Source organism: Cavenderia fasciculata, assembly GCF_000203815.1.
Source record: "Cavenderia fasciculata unplaced genomic scaffold Scf_Dfasci-G-p-12c09.r1-3, whole genome shotgun sequence".
NCBI classification, from domain to species: Eukaryota; Evosea; class Eumycetozoa; order Acytosteliales; family Cavenderiaceae; genus Cavenderia; species Cavenderia fasciculata.
The window spans coordinates 517,330-540,183 of record NW_004457736.1 but is presented as its reverse complement, the minus strand read 5'-3'; the positions used below and the strand labels follow the sequence as shown (position 1 = coordinate 540,183).

General features: G+C 33.3%; 9 protein-coding genes across 9 annotated transcripts; 5 read left to right on the top strand and 4 right to left on the bottom strand.

The window, feature by feature from the left end:
* Positions 1–274: 274 nt before the first annotated feature.
* On the top strand, positions 275–1,493 carry DFA_06111 (uncharacterized protein; the record flags this gene model as incomplete). The annotated part of the gene is made up of 4 exons (XM_004361767.1): positions 275–490; positions 557–941; positions 1,031–1,125; positions 1,209–1,493. 4 exons carry the CDS (start codon positions 275–277, stop codon positions 1,491–1,493), a joined length of 981 nt encoding a protein of 326 aa, XP_004361824.1.
* Positions 1,494–2,158: 665 nt separating this feature from the next.
* DFA_06110 (uncharacterized protein) lies at positions 2,159–5,542 on the top strand (the record flags this gene model as incomplete). Its single annotated transcript, XM_004361766.1, has 8 exons — positions 2,159–2,881; positions 2,964–3,047; positions 3,133–3,213; positions 3,300–3,812; positions 3,906–3,989; positions 4,056–4,136; positions 4,219–4,370; positions 5,500–5,542. 8 exons carry the CDS (start codon positions 2,159–2,161, stop codon positions 5,540–5,542), a joined length of 1,761 nt encoding a protein of 586 aa, XP_004361823.1.
* Positions 5,543–5,786: 244 nt separating this feature from the next.
* DFA_06109 (uncharacterized protein) lies at positions 5,787–10,337 on the top strand (the record flags this gene model as incomplete). Its single annotated transcript, XM_004361765.1, has 4 exons — positions 5,787–6,733; positions 6,813–6,973; positions 7,050–9,188; positions 9,646–10,337. 4 exons carry the CDS (start codon positions 5,787–5,789, stop codon positions 10,335–10,337), a joined length of 3,939 nt encoding a protein of 1,312 aa, XP_004361822.1.
* A 304-nt stretch (positions 10,338–10,641) lies between these two features.
* DFA_06108 (uncharacterized protein) lies at positions 10,642–11,991 on the bottom strand (the record flags this gene model as incomplete). Its single annotated transcript, XM_004361764.1, has 3 exons — positions 10,642–10,787; positions 10,858–11,230; positions 11,302–11,991. The coding sequence occupies 3 exons, from the start codon at positions 11,989–11,991 to the stop codon at positions 10,642–10,644; spliced, it is 1,209 nt and encodes a 402-aa protein (XP_004361821.1).
* Positions 11,992–12,327: 336 nt separating this feature from the next.
* Positions 12,328–15,083, top strand: DFA_06107 (uncharacterized protein; the record flags this gene model as incomplete). The annotated part of the gene is made up of 3 exons (XM_004361763.1): positions 12,328–12,340; positions 12,652–14,776; positions 14,849–15,083. The coding sequence occupies 3 exons, from the start codon at positions 12,328–12,330 to the stop codon at positions 15,081–15,083; spliced, it is 2,373 nt and encodes a 790-aa protein (XP_004361820.1).
* A 277-nt stretch (positions 15,084–15,360) lies between these two features.
* Positions 15,361–15,797, bottom strand: DFA_06106 (uncharacterized protein; the record flags this gene model as incomplete). The annotated part of the gene is made up of 2 exons (XM_004361762.1): positions 15,361–15,660; positions 15,726–15,797. The coding sequence occupies 2 exons, from the start codon at positions 15,795–15,797 to the stop codon at positions 15,361–15,363; spliced, it is 372 nt and encodes a 123-aa protein (XP_004361819.1).
* Positions 15,798–16,021: 224 nt separating this feature from the next.
* Positions 16,022–18,303, bottom strand: DFA_06105 (putative glycoside hydrolase; the record flags this gene model as incomplete). Its single annotated transcript, XM_004361761.1, has 3 exons — positions 16,022–16,494; positions 16,851–17,766; positions 17,845–18,303. 3 exons carry the CDS (start codon positions 18,301–18,303, stop codon positions 16,022–16,024), a joined length of 1,848 nt encoding a protein of 615 aa, XP_004361818.1.
* Positions 18,304–19,330: 1,027 nt separating this feature from the next.
* Positions 19,331–20,951, top strand: gtaL (putative GATA-binding transcription factor; the record flags this gene model as incomplete). Its single annotated transcript, XM_004361760.1, has 2 exons — positions 19,331–20,044; positions 20,124–20,951. The coding sequence occupies 2 exons, from the start codon at positions 19,331–19,333 to the stop codon at positions 20,949–20,951; spliced, it is 1,542 nt and encodes a 513-aa protein (XP_004361817.1).
* A 187-nt stretch (positions 20,952–21,138) lies between these two features.
* osbJ (oxysterol binding family protein) lies at positions 21,139–22,554 on the bottom strand (the record flags this gene model as incomplete). The annotated part of the gene is made up of 4 exons (XM_004361759.1): positions 21,139–21,429; positions 21,512–22,106; positions 22,186–22,277; positions 22,372–22,554. The coding sequence occupies 4 exons, from the start codon at positions 22,552–22,554 to the stop codon at positions 21,139–21,141; spliced, it is 1,161 nt and encodes a 386-aa protein (XP_004361816.1).
* Positions 22,555–22,854: the final 300 nt, after the last annotated feature.

Below are 22,854 nucleotides of genomic sequence, written 5' to 3'. Positions count from 1 at the left end.
ATACAATTAATTGATATGGTGTCATCATTTAAAATTTCCCAAATTAGATATATTTATTGGAAAGGAATAAACTGACCAACTGATTCGTTCCGACTTGTTAATATGAACCTACATTTACTATTTAAAGTATAGTACTATACTTTCAATCAATATATTCAATCAAAAATAATAAATAATTATTTAATTTTTAGATTTCTCCCTCTACTACTACTATTTCTATACATACAATTTCCATAAATTAACTAATTATTAACAATAATTTTAAAAAAAAGAAATGGATCATATTAAAATGAAACAAATTAAAGATACATCTGTTGATGAAACTTTTGTTCTTGAATCAGAGATTAGATCTTATAAAGTGGCAATGATCCAAATGAAGGTTGTTGGATGCAAACAAACAAATATTAACAAGGCAAAATCATTGATTGATGATATGTATCATCAAATTGGTAATGATGAATCAAAGAAACCACTTGTTATTGGTCTTCCTGTATGTGTAAACATACCATACCAATCAAAATACAATTAATACTAATACACTTTACATTTTTTTTAGGAATTCTTTAATTGGATAGGTGATATGAATGATAAACAAACTGCTGAAGAGGATGATTGTAAAGGTCCAACTTTACAAATGTTGTCTGGATTGGCAAGACAATACTCTGTCCATATTGTAAGTGGAAGTATTATGGAGAGGGATTCCACAGTATCCCCACCAAAATACTACAACACTAGCTTTATATTTGGTCCAGATGGTAGACTCGTTGACAAGTTTAGAAAGATGTACCTCTACGATTCCAAGCTATGGTTTCAAGAATCTTCCTATTTCACCGCTGGTGATAGACCATGTATCGTCGATCTTGGTAAAGGTATAAAGATTGGTGTTGGTATATGTCATGATATTCGTCATTCAGAACTATCTGACTATTATTCTTCAAATAGTAAGTAATTCCAAACAATCAAGTATTTGAATTATTTTCATTATACATGTTAACATTAAAATTAAATTACTTACTATCAACTTGTTTAGAATGCTCACTTGTATTATATCCAATTTGTTTCAATAGTGATAATGTTGAAACCATGCTTGATCTGTTGTTTAGATCAAGAGCATTTGATAGTTATGTAAGTTGAACTCTACTCTACTCCAACTATATAGTTGATCCGTCCAATTCTAATTCTAATTCTATTTCCAATATGATTGACAGATTTATACAGTAGGTGTCAATTCAGCAAGAGGAGGATTATGTTGGAACCCAACCTATGAAGTAGGTGGCAATTCGTTGTGTTGTGGTCCAGCCGGTGAAATCATCGATCGAATGGGAACCGAGGAAGGTCACTTGATCACCACCATCGATCTAGACAAGATACAGTACATGTATGACGACTGTCCAGTACCACTTAGAAAGAAGCAAGTCAAAGCTCAACCACAATACTCAACTAGTAGTCGTATTAGTATTCCTTCTTCACATGCAACTGTTTACTCTGCATAATTTAATTATTTAATTACTTATTATACATATATAATAGTAGAAATAGTAGGAATAGTAGTCAATTAAATTAAACAAATAAAATTTAATGATTATATAATCAAGTGAACTCTTTTTTTTTCTTACACTCATTCATTTTATATCCTCATGTGAATGAGATCAATCCAAGAAAGATCCAATATATAACGATATTGCTAATATTAATACCCATAAGTTACAAAGACAGTCCTACCAGTATTGACTTTGATAAGAGTAGACACTCTTATCAGCGATGTAAATAAATCAAACTTGCAGTAGTAAAAGACGTCTCTCCATGAAGCGACCATAAGACAGGTGCCACGGCGTATGGGGTAGTGTCCTACCCTATAAACAGTGATGACAACTAAAACCTAACCTGTTTAGTATAGTACACTACCCCATTCTCGCATGTATAAATTGGAAATCACGATCGACACAAAGATCGAAATGTAACAACCCATGGGTTGTGTAACATCCCCTCACATATTATTTAAAATTTTCTTGGATCTCTTTTCTAGAATTTCTAACCATTTCATTCATTCGTACACATACATCCTTTTATCTATAGTTATACAAGTATATATAAATAGAATAACAAATCATTTAGAATCATAATCGAATAGAATCATTGGGTCAGTTGATAAGATAGGATGACCGACAACAACAACAACAACAACAACAACAACAACAACAATCAACCAATAATATCATTTATAAATGTTTATCGTGTATCATATCTAAGACAGTTGATATTCAAATACATTGAAGATATTACACAACAACAATCACTGGTTGTTAAAAAGAAATGGCTAAAAGGAAAGGATATTGTTAATTTACCATTTCTTGCAATGATCTCACAGTTTGCTATGCCATGGTCATTTGTCAAACACTATATATATCCATCAAAAGGAGGAGGAGGAGGAACGGGAGGAGAAAAGGCGGCAGTATTTGAAAGAAGAATGCATGTGATTACACAATACTGCTCACATCGAAATGCGACATTGGATACACTATTGCATCTATTGGAATGGTCTCCAGGGTACGATCCTCAACAAAACAAACAAAATCATATATACTATGCTAACTTGGTACCATCGATTGCATCATCTGGAAATAAAGATATCCTAGAATACCTAATCAAAAGATACCCAAACATTGAGATACTCAATGCAAAGGCATCGGCAGCTGCCAGTGGACACTTGGACATTTTAAAGATGTTGGATTCTTGTAATGGAAACTACTGCCATGCAATGGATCGAGCCGCCGAAAATGGTCATTTAAATATTGTCATCTATCTACACAACAAAGGTGAACAATGTACCACTCTTGCAATGGATGGTGCATCTATGTTTGGTCATTTAGATGTCATAAAGGTATATATATATAACTATATTACACTCCCCCAAACCAACATCTAACAAACATTGTATTACTATTCTATTCTATTCTATTTAGTTTCTCCATCAAAATAGAACTGAAGGTTGTTCACAAGACTGTTATAAAAATGCTGCTCAAAGTGGTCACTTTGAAATTATCAAGGTACTTACATAATTACACAACATATGTATAGAAGATTTAATATATATATATATATATTAATTAATGAATTTAATTACTTTTCTAGTTTCTACATGAAAATCGAACAGAGAAATCACCAAATGCTCTTCACTGTGCAGCACGGATGGGTCATTTCGAAATTGTCAAAGTATGTACCCATACCATACCATTCCAAACAACAACAACAACAACAACAAACTAATTAATTAATTATTTAATTACTACTTTTTTTAGTTTCTACATGAAAATCGTACAGAGCCATGTACTATCAATACTATGAATGTTGCTGCAGAGTTTGGACATTTCGAGGTGGTTAAATATTTACATTTCAATAGAACTGAGGGATGTAATATGCATGCTATGAACAAAGCCTCTGAAAATGGGTATTTTGACATTGTAGAATTCCTACATTTTCATAGAAGTGAAGGTTGCTCAACACATGCTGTTGATTTTGCTGCGGCTGGTGGATACAGTGATATTGTCAAATTTCTACACGAAAATAGAACAGAAGGATGTTCAATCATTGCAATGGATACTGTAATCATTAAAAATGGTCCATTAAAAATGATATCATATCTACGTGATCGTATGAGGGCTGGATGTACACGCCACTCGGTTGATTATGCTGCTAAACATGGTCGACTTGATATTATTCAATATCTCTATCAACATCATTCATTCGACAAAATATGGCACCCCGAGGCCATGGATCATGCCGCGTACAATGGTCATATAGATATCGTAAAGGTATATATATATAATAATACTACATATTTAATTAATATTCTTTAATTTATTGACATTAATTATATTATTCATTATTTATTATTATTTTAACAGTTCTTACATGAAAATAGAACAGAAGGATGTACAACAACAGCCTTGAATACAGCCTGTATGAATGGCCATTTTGAAATCGTAAAGGTATAATCATCCATATTTTAATATTTAATATTTATTAACCATAATTATTTTTTATTATTTTAACAGTTCTTACATGAAAATAGAACAGAAGGATGTACAACAGATGCACTGGATTTGGCTAGTCGTAAACACCTGGAAATTGTCAAGGTGAGTAGAAAAGAAAGAATAGTGCAATTGAAAACAAATGACCTTTCAAAAAGTATATATTAATAATACATATATATATTAGTTTTTACATTTTAATAGGACAGAAGGATGTACAATCATGGCTATGGGAAAGGCAGCACAAATGGGCAGATTAGATATAGTAGAGTTTCTCCATAAACATCGAAAGGAGAAATGTAATGGAGCTTTACTTTACCCTGATTCCTCTTCCCAAATGTACCAATTTTGCCAAGTACTTGAGTACCTTTTGAAAAACAAGATTGTATCCAAACTACAAGGACCCGGAGACTTGAAGCACTATGAAGTTCGTCATATCATCAAGAAATATAAATCATTGTGGTCTATCCTCCCATTTACCTCTAATTAAATTGATTTGATTGGATTACTATGTATGTATGTAACCCAACACACAACCTTGTACACATGATGGTGACGATCAACCATCGTAATAAACATGTAATTGATGTGATCGTCATCGTTTCTTTAGCATTGGATCACTCCGTCTTTAAAAATATTTTTTTTAAAGCACTCTTGTCCTGGTTTCCTGAGCAACATCAAATCATCTTTGCGCCTGGGAAATGGTAGTCGACTTTTTTGGGGCAACGATCTCAGCCCTGTTTAATTTTTTAATAAACCAGAGGATCATGAGACAGAGACCTCCCACAAAACAACTCTAGAGAGTTGCATACCTTCAACTTTATTTTTGTTTTGTAACATATATCGTGCAACAAATCCCCTCCTCACTCCTTTTCCCCTCTCCCCTCATACCCACCAACAACACCCACATTCCACATTCTTCTAACTTTGTGGTTGTGTGACAGTCAAAAAAGAGAAGATAACAATAGATTAAAAAAAAGAAAGAATAATTTTAAAGAAAATCTGATACAGATCAAAATTCTAGAGTAATATTATAGTGAGTATCGTCCCCATCCCATCTCATCCATCTCATTTACTACTCAACAACAAAACAGAAACAGAAACAAAAATAAAACGCTGGAGAGCGTAGAATAAAGAATATTCGATTTTTGGGTAGAAAAAGTTAGAAAGTAATTTGGATGACAACGTTCTACGATAGACAGAGAGAGAGAGCAAAAAGTAGTTAATTACTTGACATACAGAGAAAAAGAAAGAAAGAAAGAAAGAAAGAGGGAAACATTTAGATAGAGACATCATCCATCATCGTCAACACACATTACACACCTTATGCACAACATTCAAACATCAAACTATAGTTTATCTAACACTTACAAATTACTCTGTCTCTCAACAACAATAGTTATTTAATTATAAATTTAATTTAATCTCTCTCTCTCTCATGTTATAAGTTAATATTATCAAGTATTAGAAAGAAGAACGAAGAAGAAGAAGAAGAAGAAGAATTTATTTGAGTTTGTAGAGTAGTGTAGTTTACTAGTAACCAGGAAAAAAAGACAAATAGAAAAGTTGAAAGGGAAAGTTAGTTATACATACACCACCCCCCCCCCCCCCCCACCACTCTCTCAACACCCCCATCCAACCCACTTAAACCCAACTCAACTCTACTCTGGATATAAACCAAAAAGAAAGGGAAGATAGATATATATACACAACCTCATGATTAGCATTAATAATAATAATAACAACAGGATAACAATGGATAATAATAATAGTAAAATAATTTCGATACCGCCATCGACGTCATCATCGTCAACATCATCGTCTTCATATTCAAAACAAATGTCTATTACACCACCTGACAATCATCATCATCACCATCATCATGATGGATCTTCTTACATATCAAAAGCATCGCGGGAAAAGCAGTTTGTTCATACTGCCAACAAGATAATGTCTGATGCATCTCTCAATGACGACACTGTTATCATCCACCAACAAGACTCTGCTGGAAGCAAGACAAAGACCAACAACAACAACAAAACAAAGAAAACGCCAGAAAAAGTAAAGGTTAAAGATAAGACCAAAGACAAGGAAAAGGATAAAGAAAAGGATAAAAAGAACAAAACAACAACAACACCAACAAAGAGTAATCCAAAAGCATTGGTTAGATTTCACAAGAATGGTACTATAAACAATAGTGATGAATCATCACCATCATCGCATCATGGTGAATCAATCAATTTAACGTCGTCATCAAAGAGTATTATAAAAATAGAAAGAGATGAAGGTAACCAAAGTGGAGACGAGTTGTCAATCGATAGTTGCAACAGCAGTAATACTAGCAGTGGATGCAATAGTGATACGAGCGACAATGAAAGAGAAAAAGAGAAAAAGAAAGATTCTGCATTGGATTCGATTGTCTCGGCCGTTGGAGAAAACGTTCAACAGATTCAACAACACTTGGCCAACAATCTCAACCACATTACCAACAATGAATTGACTAAAAAGATTGGAGAGAAGCTTCGAAAAAAGAAACGTGAAAATATGATGGATCAACGTCCACCAAACGAATCATTCTCTATTGATATTGGTATGATGTGGTTACTCAAGAGTATTGAAAGAACTGCCATTCAAGAACATGTCTGTGAAAGAATAGTTCAATTACCTCATACAGATTTTCAATTGTTTTTACCTCAAATAGTGTAAGCAAAACAAACAAACATACATATTTATATTACAGATTCTAATATTATTTTGATTTATATTTAAATATATTTGTAGTCATGTTTGTATAGTATATTCACCAGAACCAATTATTTCAATGTTACTACAAAAATGTAAAGATTCACTCGTAGTAGCAGTTCAAACTTTCTTTTTACTTGAATCTACTGCAAGTGATAAGAATCCAAATACATTCCAACAAGCAAAGTCATTATGGAAAAGTAAATATATTTAAAATAATTAATAATAATTATTAGATTACTAATTTATTTCATTATTTAATTAATTTAATTGTAGGATGTGAATTAGCATCAATTGGATTAATAGATATTGCAAAGTTGTATAAAACTAATCAAAAAAAGTTAGAGTTTTCAATATCTGACAAATCAATTATGATTGATGAACAATATATGGATAAAGTATTACAAGAACAATCTCTAGAACAACAAAATCAAATCATTGAAAATCATCATTATCAACAACAATTACAACAACAACAACAACAACTAAATAATAATAATAATAATAATCATTTTACCATGAATCAATATAATGGTAGTAATGATAATAAATTCCTAGGGGCTACTATAATAGTTGAGGAACAAGTCGAAAAATTATCATTATTATCAAATGTAAATATTAATACACCACCCATCACCAATTTAACATTATCAAATGATAATGAAAACCAACAGAATCAACAACAATCAACAACATCAACATCAACATCAACATCAACATCAACATCAACATCAACATCAACATCAACATCAACATCAACATCAACAACAACAACAAAACAACCAAGACAAATCAACAATAATACTACATTTTTCCCATTGGACAACTCTCCAACTATGAATGGTAAAACATTAGATACAAAACTTTCCTATTCAACGACAACCATGGGGCCACCATCTGCCTCTTTATTGTCAGCAGCATCCTCTTCATCTTCTACGACAACTTCTGATCCAAGTTCATTCAATAGTATTGGAAAATTAAGAAAATCAAATAGTAATATTGATAATGGACGATGGTCAAATGGATTGAGATTGGCATCTACATCGAATAATCCATATCTCTATTGCTACGACATGCTAGAGGTAAAAAACAACGACCAAAAGATATTCACATACAACACTTTTTATTCAGAGATTCACTTTATAAATATCCTCTCCAAGATTGGTACCTTTTTGCTTTCGATTCCACCAACCAATGGAAGAGACTTGCAAAAGCAGCAACGAAATGTGACGCTCAGGATGATGCTCAAACAGCTCAACGACCAGCTCTTTACGCGATCCAACATTATCCTCCCCGTCTATCCATCGTTTCACGTATTGTCGATTGTTCATGACGAAGCGATTTGTCTAAACTCTAGAGAGCGTGTTCCATTCATGTTGTATCTCGAGGTACGTGTGATTGACCAAGACAATACAATGTACTCGCTCAATTGCGACGTTGATCCCGACGAGTCATCTGAAAGATTACACGTGATTGGTGACAATGAAGAGATGGGAGACAGCTGGACAATGCTAGACGACGACACTAGTCTGTCGGAAAAGAGTCATCCCATCAACCAAGTGTTTGGCGAAAAGTGGAAGGAAAAGGAGAATCGTGTCTACAAGACCACCCCGTTTAGAGAGGTGGCTGGATGGCGTCTCATCTCGTTTATCGTCAAGAGCGGGGACGACCTACGTCAGGAACAACTTGCCATGCAACTCATCAACCAGTTTCACCGTGTGTTTCGCAAGACCAACCTACCTATCTGGTTGCGTCCGTACCTTGTGATTGCCACGGGACAGGATTCCGGTCTCATCGAGACTATACCCGACTCGTCATCCATCGACACACTCAAAAAGAAATGCTCCAATTTCACGACACTCACCGACTACTTTGTACGTGCGTATGGTGACAAAAAGGCCAAGCGCTATACACGCGCCCAAACCAACTTTATCGAGTCGTTGGCGGGATACTCGCTGATATGTTACTTTTTGCAAATCAAGGATCGCCACAATGGCAACATTCTCCTTGACCGCATGGGCCACGTCATCCACATTGACTATGGCTTTTTGCTCACCACTTCACCGGGCTCTATCAATTTTGAGTCGGCACCCTTTAAATTGGTCGACGAGTACCTCGAGCTCATGGACGGCAAGAATAGCGAGCGGTTCCTCTATTTCAAGACGTTGCTGCTCGCCGGCTTCCTCCAGGTCAGAAAACACCATCAAGAGTTTATGATGATGATCGAACTCATGTATCCCCATACATCACTTAAATGTATTTGTAAAGAGGGAACATTGCAAGCGTTTAAAGATCGTTTCAGACTCGACCTAAAGACCGACCAGGAATGTAGTGTCTTTATTGATCAGTTGGTATCTCAAAGTATGGGTAATTGGACTACCTCATCTTATGATACTTACCAATATTATACAAATGGTATCATTTAAAACATTAAAAGAATAATAATAATAAGAAAGAATAAAATTTATTTATTTAAATTATATTATACTCAATCCCTTTGGATTTTTTTGAATTTTTGTGCTTTCTTTATGATCCTCTTCGACTGACCAGATATTTCATAACATAGCAACTTCAAATCGGTCAGTCAACCTAGTCATGTAGAGGCTATAAAGGAGGGCCTTTCAAGGCTCGAGAATCATTTCCTATCAGCAACAAACAGTTAGTATCTAGTCCTCTCGAGCCTGCCTTCAACCAAGCCTTGACATAACTCTCTGCTCAGTCCTAGTCCTACTTTGCCGCCTCAACGTTGCAACCCACACCAACATCATCACACGTCTAAAAATGAGTAGGTTTATTTTATCGATACAAGATGTAGATTCACATATAATCATTCAAACCCTAAACTTACCTGATTTTTAATCTTTCTTTTAAGATATCTTTTTTGAAGAAGATCTAGCTAATCAAAATTCTACCTCATTCAGTACTTGGGTTTCTAGTCATCCAGACAAGTGTAATGACATTCCTAGGTCTTTTTACCAAAATTCATTATTAAGTTTACAACGTTCAAGGTTGTCCAAAGAAGAATTTGATCAAGAACTTGGTCGAGAGCTCATCAAACAGGTCAAAAACCATCAAAAAGGTATCCAAATGAATCAATTATTGGCTAAAGTTTGTGTATTGATCAAAGATTATCGTAGTAACATTACTTTGGGAGAGTCTGCAAAAATATTACAATCTAATCTTAAATTGTTGACTCAAGCCAAACAGATCTACTTTACACTTGTAGGTGGTTTGAGACTTTACTTCCACGGGCAACCACAACCACAACGAAAACGAAAGATACAACAACAATCACTACCGCAACAACAAGAGGAATCCCATCAAGCTCTCTTGGAGCATATGGAGGTGCCAACAACAACTTTTCCATCACTGAGCCAAATGGTAAACAATATTGTAGATCCGAGACAAATCGAAATAGTAGCAGTTAAAGTTGAGCAACCAACTACACCACAATCTGATGACTGTATTCAAACAACAGCCACCACTACCCACACAATAGTGGCTCCAGATGTGGAGGAGGGAATTCATATTCCTCTTTGGATAATAATTCCAAACAAGAATTGATAACCAACTTTTCGTCTTCTTTGTCAACAAATGAAATGCCCTCTTCTCCAATCTCAATTCCTTCACCATTATATACATGGTCTCAAACACCCCTCCCACCACTTTGGAATATTCCACCTGGATTTCCTTTGTCTGCACCTCAACAACATCATCCCAAATACAACCACAAGTGCATCAAACATTAAAATTACACAATAACAATCATTACAACAACTCAGGTAATTGTATTACATAAAAAATAAAAGACCTTTTTTTTAATCATTAAATGATTGTTTTTTAATTTTATTTAAATTAAACAAATGACTTAAACTTCAGGATAAGCATCCAATCCAGCAAGTAATCTTGCTCTTGGAGTTAAAACTGGAAGTGTTTCTTCATCATATTTAAATCTATCTAATAATTCTTTATCACCATAGGTTCTTGGATTCTTTGGAAACATTTTAATATTTTCTAAAATTAAATAATAAATAAATATTAATAATCAATCAAATAATCATTTAATATTATTTTTCTCTCATACCTGAAGCCCAATGACTTGTCATTCTCTTTTCATAAAAACATTGTTGTTTCTTTCTAAGATCAGCCTCGGAGATGAGTGAAGCTGGTTGATATGATACATAGACGACCATTCTACATGATCTTGAAGTTGGATGTACTGCATAGTGAATTGTTCTGGAATCCCATAAAACAACATCACCTACATTACAATTGACCTTTACCATTTTACAATTCTTAAATATTGGCAATGTCTCTGGTTGTTCATCAAATTTATACCAATCACCATGAGAATCAATCCCAGACTCTGTAAAGAATTTATCATGTACTAAATGTGATTTATCATAAACAACTAAACCTCCATCTGTATCTTGACAATCCATTAAATTTAAGAATCCCTAAAGAAACATATAAATACATTAATAAATAGTAATAATATTATTAATTATTAATACTATGTCTCACTTACTTGAATACATCTAAAACCCATTTTACTTGAACCTTGATCAAAATGAGCCCAAGGTTTAGAGGAATGACCAGGTCTTGAAAGATTACCACCATCAAAGCTTACAAGTAATTGATCGGTATTGTATACTTGAGTAAATACATCAATGATTGCTTGTTCTGATCTAATATCCCAAACAAATTGTTCTTGTCCGAGAGCATAGTGTTGAAAGATACCATGTATCTGTGATGGCCAATTTGCATTAGTCCAAGAACTAGAACTATTTCTCTTGATACCTGTCTTGAAACCTTCAAGCCAATCCCAAAACTTTGATCTATATTGTTCACATTGTTCGACAGCTACTACCTTTGGTACTACTGCCCATCCATGTTCATATAAATGTTTACGCCATTCTGGCCAATCTTCTTTAAACTTATTACACTCTTCTTCAATTATAGATTCTGTCGACATTTTCTTTCTTTTCTTTTTAATTACTTCTTCTTCTTCTACTTTCTTTTTCTTTTTAACTTCTTTTACTTGTTTGTTATTTGTTGTACTTTTTGTTGTTGTACTTTTACTTTTACTACTTTTATCTTTTACAGTTGTTTTATTAATAGTCTCGTCTACTTTGTCACCTTTGCTAACAAAGTAAGAATTAATCTTTGTTTGTGAAGTATCTTCATTTTCTCTTTGTTTTCTTTTGGTAGCAGACATTGCAAATGCGAATTATTTAGGAATGGGGCTACTCTAAAAATATTTATTTATTTATTTTTATTTATTTATTTATTTGTTTATCTAATTAACTTTAGTTTTTAGACGAAATGATTAACTCTATGACACATGTGATACATATATACGGAGAGATAGAGTACATGTAATTCTCATTTCCTAGAAATCATCTGATTTCTTGGTAAAAATACAATATCGATCATCTTCATTGTCGAATTTTTCAAAGTGTCGATCCATCTTGTGATTAATCACAAAAATACATCTATCGTAGTCATCATTTTAGGTCAAAGCAAATGATGTCATGATGCTACTTGTCATGAAATGAATTTTGTAGGTCACAAAAAAAATATCTAACTACCCTTTGCAACCATCTCCTTCCTGAAATTTGTCAATAATACTATTCAGATAGTATAAATATACGCATCATGATGCACAAGATAATTAATAATATATTATTAAGAAGAAAGATATTCGGTTATATTCGAGAGATTCATAGGATAGAGGCAGATGTAGATCTCAATGCAACAGAGGATGTGCTTGAAAGAGGTAGAATCGTTTGTTTCTACTCTTGGAACGACATTGTTAATAATACTAGACTGCTGTGTCTCTACGGACACATAGATCGTCTAAAACAAATAATAATAGAACAAGAAATTAAATATTCTTCTTTTAAATGGTTCGACGAAAAGGTTGATGATGGTTGTCCTCAAGAAGTAGAAACAAAAGGATCAGGAGGAAGAAACAAAAGAAAGTTTAAAGATGATCAAGATGATTCATCATCTACTAGTACTAGAAAATATTATTATATACCAGGATTAGATGGAATAGTAGAGAGTGCATGTAAAACAAAACAGTTGGATTTGGTTAGATTTATAAATGAACGTTATGGAGGTCATATTGATGAGATTGCCTATTACATTGCAAAGTATGCTTTGAATTATCAGGCATTGGATATCTTTCAATACATCTATCAACAAACAACTCCAATGCAAAGAATGGTCAAAGTGGTCGATACGTTGGCTCATCGTAGCAATAGAGTGGTGGTATGCAAATCATTTCACACTGCCGTGTTACTCTACGTCTACCAGAATGGAAATCAAGAGAATATCATACCTAGTGAAATAACTCGTGCTGACGGATACCAAACTCTTGACATTGTTCAATTCGTAGACCAACAACAACTACTACGTGAAGAATTGGTTGCCTATGGCGTTAAAAATGGTAGTTTTGAAGTTGCCAAATACCTATTCAACAGAGTACCACCCAATCTAATCAGAGATGTATTTGTGCATCTTGGAAGAGTTGGGTCATTGGATGTATTAAAGTATGTGGTTGAACAAAATGTATTGGCATTGGAAGAGATGCAAAGACAGTTGCCTGCCATCATGAGAGACTTATTGTTGGCGTCTCCCGTGAACATTGATAAAATACAATACCTCAAAACCACATTTTCAGAGGACATGGTGTTTGGAGGCAACATCTATGAATGGGATTTAGAGGCATTGGAACGTGTCACAGAGATTTGTCCAACAGTCCGACAATTCTCTGTTAGACCATATACCGTTGAACGAGCCATTTCAAATAATCTTGTAGAGGTGGTTCAGTGGTTAGATACTCATCGTCATTTGACAACCAACCTATACCTAAACGCCAACTCGTCACGATCCATCAACATGTTTAGAATTGTTTTAAAGGCACAACCAGTACAACGTTATAACGTTAATTTTCTCAATATTGCTGCGTCATTGGGCCACTTGGAAATGGTTCAAGCCATTTACAACAATCATACTCCGACAAGTGGACATGAATTGGTTAAAACTAGGTTGTTTGATAAAAAGGATCTACTTAAACAGGCAGTCTTTCCCAATTGCTTGGGAGTGTTTCAATATTTGGCAACGATTGCGTCAGAGCGTACCCCTGATGCAGCTATTGAATTGTCACAAGAATTAATGGAGTGTATCAAAAATGATGCTACATCTACAGTTCAATGGATATTGGATAATGCCAGTATCACACCACCAGGCCAACAATTTAATATTGTATCAGGTAAAATACCAATGGTTGACGGTAAAATCTTTAGAGTTTATTCACAAGACCGTTATTTCCAATCAAAGGTGTCTATTGAAATGTATGATGTATTGGCACTGCATTTTGAATCAATCGACCCTGATTTTAACAGTAAAGTATTAATGTCGGCCATATCAAACGGGCCACTAGACTTGTTAAAATATATAAGGGAAAAGGTTGGACCTAAATTATACACGGCTCATATACAACGTGCAGTCTCTTCTGGTAACATGCAATCACTCGATTATATCACTTCATGTTTTCCAGACCAAAAACTACCCGATTGGTACCTACAATCCACAATGAAACAAGACTTTTCATCACTCCTTGTATTTGCTCCTCTCAAACCAATCAAATATCTGGTAGAAAACTATTTCAACAATCACAAAGACTCTTTTGCCATGGATGAAATGCCTATTTCAAATATGGCTATTGTCAATAACCGACAAATTCAAGCAACGTTTGATTATCTATTGTCAAAAGGTGTAGTCCAACACTCACTCGGATTGGGTTTAAAATTCGATCTATCAAAGTTTATTGAAGGTAATTGTTGTTGGAAATCATTTGACTCTTTTATTCATTTGTATGAATACATGGAACAACAAAACAAATCAACTAGTAATAATAATAATTTAATCATGGGGAAATGGCCATTTGATAGAACTACCAATATAGATTATATTAGATTCTTTCATTTTAATAGGTAATTATTATTCATTATTATTATTATTATTGTCACTTTATGATTAACATTATTATTATTATTTTTTTTTAGATCTGAAGGATGTTCTCGATTGGCACTAGATAAGCAATTAGAGTCTCAACAACCTCACACTACACTCTTTTTATTGAAAAACAGAACAGAAGGATACTCGCAATACTTGGCAGACCTCTATGGCAAAGGTGACTTTTACTCCAAACTCTTGTCACAATACTCTCATTTAAGATTTGTTCCAACTACCACTGCTTCCATCAGTGCTTCTCCCTTTTCCGGCTATTCTTTTTTTTAAACAATTAAAAAAGATTAAACATAATATTGTAATTCTAAAATATACCTATGGCTCTCTTTCTTGTCCTTATACATATTCCATATATAAAAGTTGAAAACAAGAATAGATGACGATCGTTGAGAATATTAGATTCTCAACTTGTATCTTTTCCTCTATTGTTGTAGTTATAATTAAATTATAATTGTGTGTTTATGTACAAAGTTTGTTATTTTCCATAGTTGTATATGCGTGCATCCATGCGTGCATCTAAACCATTCATCATGATGTAGATATTGTCCTATTGTTGTTTCTGTTGAGCTTCAAAATAAGTATTTCTTTCCTTTTGCATCTTGCTTTGATAAGTTCGGTATTGTTCTTGTCGTTCTTTGAGGTGTACTTGATGATGTTTGATTTCTTCGTTTATATGTTCATTTTCTTGTACCAATGTATTCTTGCAAATGTTATCTTTCATTTGAATGAAAATATCACCTGTATAGATAAAACTTTGTTTCTTCTTGTTACTACCATCTTTCTCTATCTTTTCTAATCTTGTAATTGCCTCTTTATTTAATTTATTTCTTTGATTTAAATCTGTTATCTATATAGCAACAATGAATTAATTAGTCAAAGCAATGAAAGATTGTCTGTTGGTTTGATTCATACTTTTTCATTATGATATTCTATTTCCTCTGCCAACTCTTCTGTTATTGCGAATATCTCTTCAAATTTACTCATTCTTCTTTTAGTTTAGTAATCTCTGAGATTGTTTAAATTAAATGACGCTCCCCGATCAAAAGACGAGTACCCATCTTCAAAACTTTGAAATAATCGAATTAATTAAATTTAATAAAAGGTCAACTATCATAGTTGTATGTTATTATTTGTTGTTTGTATGATTGACACAAAATAGATTTATTTAATAGATTATAATATGATCTATATTATATGTATATGTATATTTAAGATAAAAGTACAAAAATAGAGACAGCCATAAAAGCAGCAATGATGGCCCAAGACACCAATATGGTGAAGGAGAGTGCATCAGAACTATCGTCACCTACAACCGATGGTTGAGGATTATCGTCATTGGATGAATAAGATGATGAATTGTTGGCTGATGGTTCCAACGAGGATGATGATGACAAACTAGGTGGCAAGATATCACTGCTACTTCCATTCAAAGATGATGACGAATCTATTGATGATGATGATCCATTTAAAGATGAGGAATTGTCAATTGAAGAAGAAGATCCTTCAAATGAAGAAGAGGAAGATGAAGAATTGGTAATGGGTACCTCTGAAGATGAACCAGTTGGATCAAAGGTACCTGCAATAATCTTGTTGATGGAAGCTGGAGTCACTGGTGGTACGGTTGCAGCTTCTTCACTACTACACACAGTTTCACTAGATGTAGGTGTAGTAGTTTCATTACCTGTTGTAAAAAGAAAAGAAAAAGAGAATCATGGTTAGTAACCTTTACCGATTTCATTCAGAGAGAGTGTACTAGTAACCAAAACTATCGATCGATCAATCTAAAGGATGGACGGGATGGATGGACGGACGGAGAGATAGGAGATAGAAAATCAAGGGATGGATAGTATAGAATAAATCGGATGGATGAAAGATAGAAGGAAAGATGGATGGAAATTCAAAAGGATGGATTTATAATTTAATTTATGGATTTTATTAAAAGGATGGGGGAAAAAAAGGATGGACTTTTATACAAAGGATATATTATATTATACTATGGATTATTATTATATTATATATATTTAGAGTTTTAGTTACCTGCAGCATAATAAGCCAATACGGCAACGAAACAGGCATTATAATCGGTGGCAACTTCATTGGTAATATAGTTTTCACGATCGTCGGTATAGGCGTCATCCTTTCCGGGACCACCAACCAAAGCACCGTATAACATATGGATATTGTTAACTGGATCTTTGATATTGTTGGTGGTAGAGCCGTGGGCGGCACGATGATGTGGATTGATTGGATGCTTGTTGCCAACACCAACGACAAACGATTGTTGGTTGGGATTGTCACCCAAGACATAGGCTAATTGCTTGTCAGTGTAGCCGGTGATATACTTTGCGTCACCCAAGGCTTGGGCAATAAAGGCAGTGTTGATCGCATAACGGTTTGGACCCCATTCCATCAACCAAGCAAGACCTCCGGGAGTGTATGGAACAGAACCTCCAGGCATCCAGCCGTCGAGGAAAGTGGCAGCGTCCTTGGCATAGGAAGTGTCATTGGTGATCTTGGACATGAGTACCATGGTACCTGGAGCCTTGTTATCCCATGACATGGTGGTTCCAGCACCCATAGTTGCGATTCCATTGGTAGTGTACCATTCCTTTGCCTTGGTTAAATAGGATTCGTCACCGGTGGCCTTGTACATCCAGGCGGCGGCCCAAACCATTTCGTCTTTGTATCCAGACCACGACTTGTAGAATGCATTGATGATTGGATAGGATTCAGAGTAGACACCCAAGTTGTTTTCACCAAAAGTAAAGACAGACTTGGCATGACTGAGACATGACTCGGCATAGGCAGCATCACGATCCTTGTAAATGACAGCGGTGGCGGCAAGAGCTGCTGCTACTTCCATAGCAACTTCAGTACCTGGTTTGGATGCACTCAATACATAGACTGGTCTTTCCATTGTCATAAGTTCTGGTGGTCCCCACCATGAATGATCCTTAAAAAAAAACAAAAAAGTAAAAGAAGAATTAATATTAATATTTATAATTATATTATTATTATTTTGTATACATACAGCATTTGGATCACCAACAAGACAAACCAATTCATTATCAGAAACATGAGCAGCCATTAACCAGTCAGTTCCCCATTTGATAGTTTCAAGGTAGAGATTGGTAAGACCACAGGCTTCAATTTTGGCTTCAGATTCGAGGAAACCCCAAGCGAGCATGGTCATAGAGTAGGACATTGGTAGAGTTACCTTGATACCGTCACCAGCATCAAAGTATCCACCAGATAGATTTCCATCTCCATTGGCATCCTTGGCACCGGCTGGATAGGCGTCGCTCAAGACTGAATTATTTCTCCATGGAACGTCGGTGTCTGGAAGACGACCTCCTCTATTTGCTTTGTAAAACATTAAACCTTGTTTCAATAGGTCACATGATACTGCCACTGAACATTGTGCTTGGTCAGCCCAAGGTAAAATTAAAATACCAAAAATAATGGCAATTGTTGTTATAAATTTTATCATTTTTTTAAAAGAAAGATGATGAAAAAAATTGTATTATTATTATTATTATTATTTATATATAAATGTGTAGTTGTTGAATTATTATTATTATTATAATCGTAAGATATTTATATATATATATATTGATTTAGATTTGTAAAGACAATTGGTGTTCTACTTTAGAGTATTAATAGGTTCAATAAAGTGTTTAATCGTTGATTTATTTCTCTCATACAAGATTGTTTAATACTTGAAAATATTTTTAATATAATTCTTTTTTGAAATCTTAATCTCAATGAAACAAATATTTATTTTGATTTATTTTGATTTAAATTGATTAAATTTATTGTTTCTAAACCCTTGGATATTAGATAAATTTCATCAAAAAATTAAAATCTATAAAACAATTCATTGCAATTCGATTTTAAAGGTAGTTGATGTTGTAGATTCAAAAATTTTAAATATAGTTTTTCCATTTTTATACCAAAAAAGTAACAATTCAATGAAGGGACTACTCTTTCACATTCCAACCAACCAACCAATGATTTCCACAATCTTGTAAAACAGTACTACTCTTGAAAAAACATATTAAAAATATTTTCTCTCAAAGGTCAACAATTGGAAAATAATAAAAGTAGGGGCTACTCCTTACAGATTACTATTACTTACAACTAACGAGTAGATTATTGAAGTTCGAATATTTTGATTTTCGTACTGTAATTCAAATTATTTCTTTTTCAACACAGCGTTTTTTTTTTAAAAGGTGTGGTGGGAATTAGAAAAATAAATAAAAAACGGACTTGTGTGTTTTATAAGGAACAAATAAATGAACAACAAAAGAAAAGGGTTCCCAATTTCTCCAAGTTATTTGAATTTCATTAATTATTCATTCCTCTATTGTTAAATCTCATTTCAAACTTTAAATTAACTTCTGACTGAAACCCTATCCTATTTATTTCAATTCTACTATTTTAAATTTCCCTTTTTTATATAATTATATATTTGAAATTTCTTTTCTATTCTATTTATTTTTTATTAAAATATTTTAATGAACAATCTAATGTATCAAAATAATGAATATTCAAATTTTACCATTCCACCATTTACTCTTGCCAACAATGGACCATCCTCTACTGGTAATTGTTCTGGTGGTATCGATTATGGAACTAATCTATCAAATTTGGGATTAAATGGTTGTTCAACTCCTGGAAAAAATGTTTATTGTGACACAGATTCTTATTTTGCTCAACACATGGAGAAAATATTGGATTCTGACCCTGCGGAAGATCTCAAATTATCAATTGATAATTATCCATCATTATCCAATAATAATAATAATAATAATAATAATAATAATAATAATAATAATAATAATGTACCAACCTCTACCACTACCAACAATACTAGTACCATTCATCCAAAATGTAACAACAACAATTCGCCACAATATAAACAAAAGTTGTTTATAAAGAATGAGAATCATTCAGTACCACAACTACCAATACCAAACTTTCACTCGGTACCTGTTCTGTCACCAATTCAAACTATTTCAGCAAGTTGTACACCTCCAATTATTTTCCCACCGGGACATTTTCAATCCATTTCCAAACCTCATCATCAACAACAACCAGAAAACCAAACTAAACTCCCACCATTCCAAGATTACTATAATCAAATTGTAAATGAACAACAACAACAACAAGCAATTCAACAACAACAACTTGAAAATGATAAATATCAAATTGGTGTTAATTTTTATAAAGTAAGTATGGACACAAGATAGAAACAATTCATCAATCAAGTATTCATTTTAAACTAAACTTTTTATTTATTTTATATAGTTGATTCAATATAGTGATCAATTATATCAAATGTCTAAAAAGGGACACCAAAATCCAATGATGGCATTTGATGATATAGAAAATTTAATAACTGTTGGAAATTATATTCATTTGGAATTGAATAGTTTAAGATCGTCGGTCATGAAGAGTAAACAAAATGTAGCAAATTTCAACAATGTTGTTGATCCATCTCAACTATGTTCAATCGAACAACCATTTGATAGTTGTTGTGAGTCTCGTTATTCGTCACCACCCTATCAACATCAATCAAGTACATCTGGTACTCCATCTTCTCATATCAATGAAAATCACTACATGTCTCCAAATCCAGTCTACCAACAACTCCAACAACACTATCCAATTAAACAACAAAATCTAAGTGGACCAATGAGAAAATCAACTCAAAATACACCAAAACAAAGTAAATCAAATGGACCAACCTATATTAATCTAACAGAGAATATGATAAAGGAACAAACCAAGAAACCAAAGAAAACTGCTACCACCAACAGATCATGTTTGAACTGCAAGACTACAGACACTCCAGAATGGAGAAGAGGTCCAATGGGAGCCAAAACTTTATGTAATGCTTGTGGTATTAGATACCGTTTATCTCGTCAATCTAGTACTGGATCCATTAACCTCAAAGACCAGCTATCAATGATTAAAAATTCTCCTCTGACAAGATCACCATCAGACTCTTTGCTATGTTCACCATTCCAACATTTCAATGATGGATCCCTAATGGATCTAGTATCAATCCAACAACCACAATCCCCTCCTTCTCTTTTTGTTTCTCATTTGGTGCCACCTGCACATCAAATATAAAAACAATCAAAACAACAATATTGATATTTTAATAAAAATTTATATAGATAATATAATTATTTTAATTATTTTCAATTCACATCCTAACCCAGATACATCTATCTATTTTTAATATGGTATCACAAAAAAATGGTTAAATAAATATTTTATTGGTTTCTTTTCTATATTTCTCTATCTGTTGTTTTGTTTATGACATTTCCTTTTTCAAACTATTTAATTGATTATGAATATAGGATACATCAGTCTTTGTAAAATGAACTGGATTCCAGACTTGTCCTTCTCGAGTCTTTGCAATGCTTCTTTGATTTTCTTCGACGATATGTTTTTGTGATTGTGCTTCATCTTCATTGTCGACAATGATATTTTTGATAACATGTTCCCATACTCTTTGAGATGAATTTTCTGGTTGTTTGGAAAGTTCTTCAACGATCTTTTCATTCTTTTTAATTGAACTTGGATCAAAAAATGATGTTGTTTTCTAAAATAAAAAATAAAATATCAGAATTATTATTATTATATTTTCTTTTTTCTTTTTCAATTTTTCTTTTTTTTATAATTACATTTGTTTTTGAAGATAAAATAGTAATTGTACCATCCCATTTAGCTTCCAATGTATATAAAGATCTTTTACTTGATGGATGTCTAACTTTACAAATCATCATATTTTTGCTTTTAGCAATGAGACCTCTACCCTTGAATTCCATCTCGGCATAGTATCCCGATTTTTTGCAAGAAAGAACGGTGGAACCATTCAACTCGGTGGCCAAAGATCCAACGACGATACCCTTGACAGCAATCTTTGGAAGATTGGCAGTGTACTCTTCGTCGTATTTTGGTAGTAAATAGATTACATTTCCTTCGATTGTGCTCTCCAATGAATTGCCCCAAAACTTGCTTGTTGGCTGGAGATATGCATGCATAATGATAGACTTGGTCTTGTTGTTCATAATGAATCCAGTCTCGGGTGGATGATGAGACAATTGTTCGGCTATATATTCAGTTGATGAACCATCACTATGATTCCATTTACATGAAAATGTTTCACCAATCACTGGATTGAATGGTGAACGTACATCTTGATTTTCCATCCAACTTGATAAATAAAACTTTAAAATCTCTAAAAATCTATTTTCACTTGATTCCATATTTGATGATCTAAATTAAAATAATAATAATAAACAATTAATTAAATATAATAACTCTTTTTCTCTTCTTTTCTTTCTTTGTTTCATACCCTAAAAAGATATCAAGGTAGTCTCCCATATCAGTTAATTTCTCTAAAAATGATCTTGGTTCACTAAAACAAATTGGTAAACTAAATGGTTGCTTAAAGTAAAAAAAAATTTTGGTGTTAATAATAAGATTTATAAGAGATTGCAATTGTGTGTTGTGTGTGTCTCTTCGATGTTAATCTACCTACTTTTGAAGATACCATATTCTTCATGATTGATTGAATAGCACCTTTTAATTTCTTGTCTTTTGGTGTTTCATCTTTATTGTTATTATTATTATTCTCTTCGATGACTCCATCATCGTTTTCATACTCTTCGTTGACTTCTTCATTTCTACTTATTGATTCATCAGATACTTCAATTGATGCCATCTCTTTCTATTCTTCTTACTAACTGACTTGGTGGTAGTTGTACTATTATTAATATTACAAATATGTTGATATATATATCTATATTACACGATGACGATGACTCTAAAAGCGTGTGGCTCCTCTCTACTATCTGCTACGATTGTTGAAACTAACTATAGTGGTCAGTAAAGGCCAGGGCTGGTTCGAAAAAAAAAATACGTTTTTTGTGAACCGTTGAACGTCAAACAAACGAAATTTGCTGCTTAATAATATTTTTAATTAATTTAGTTTTCTTTTTTTACAAAAAAATGAATCTATTAT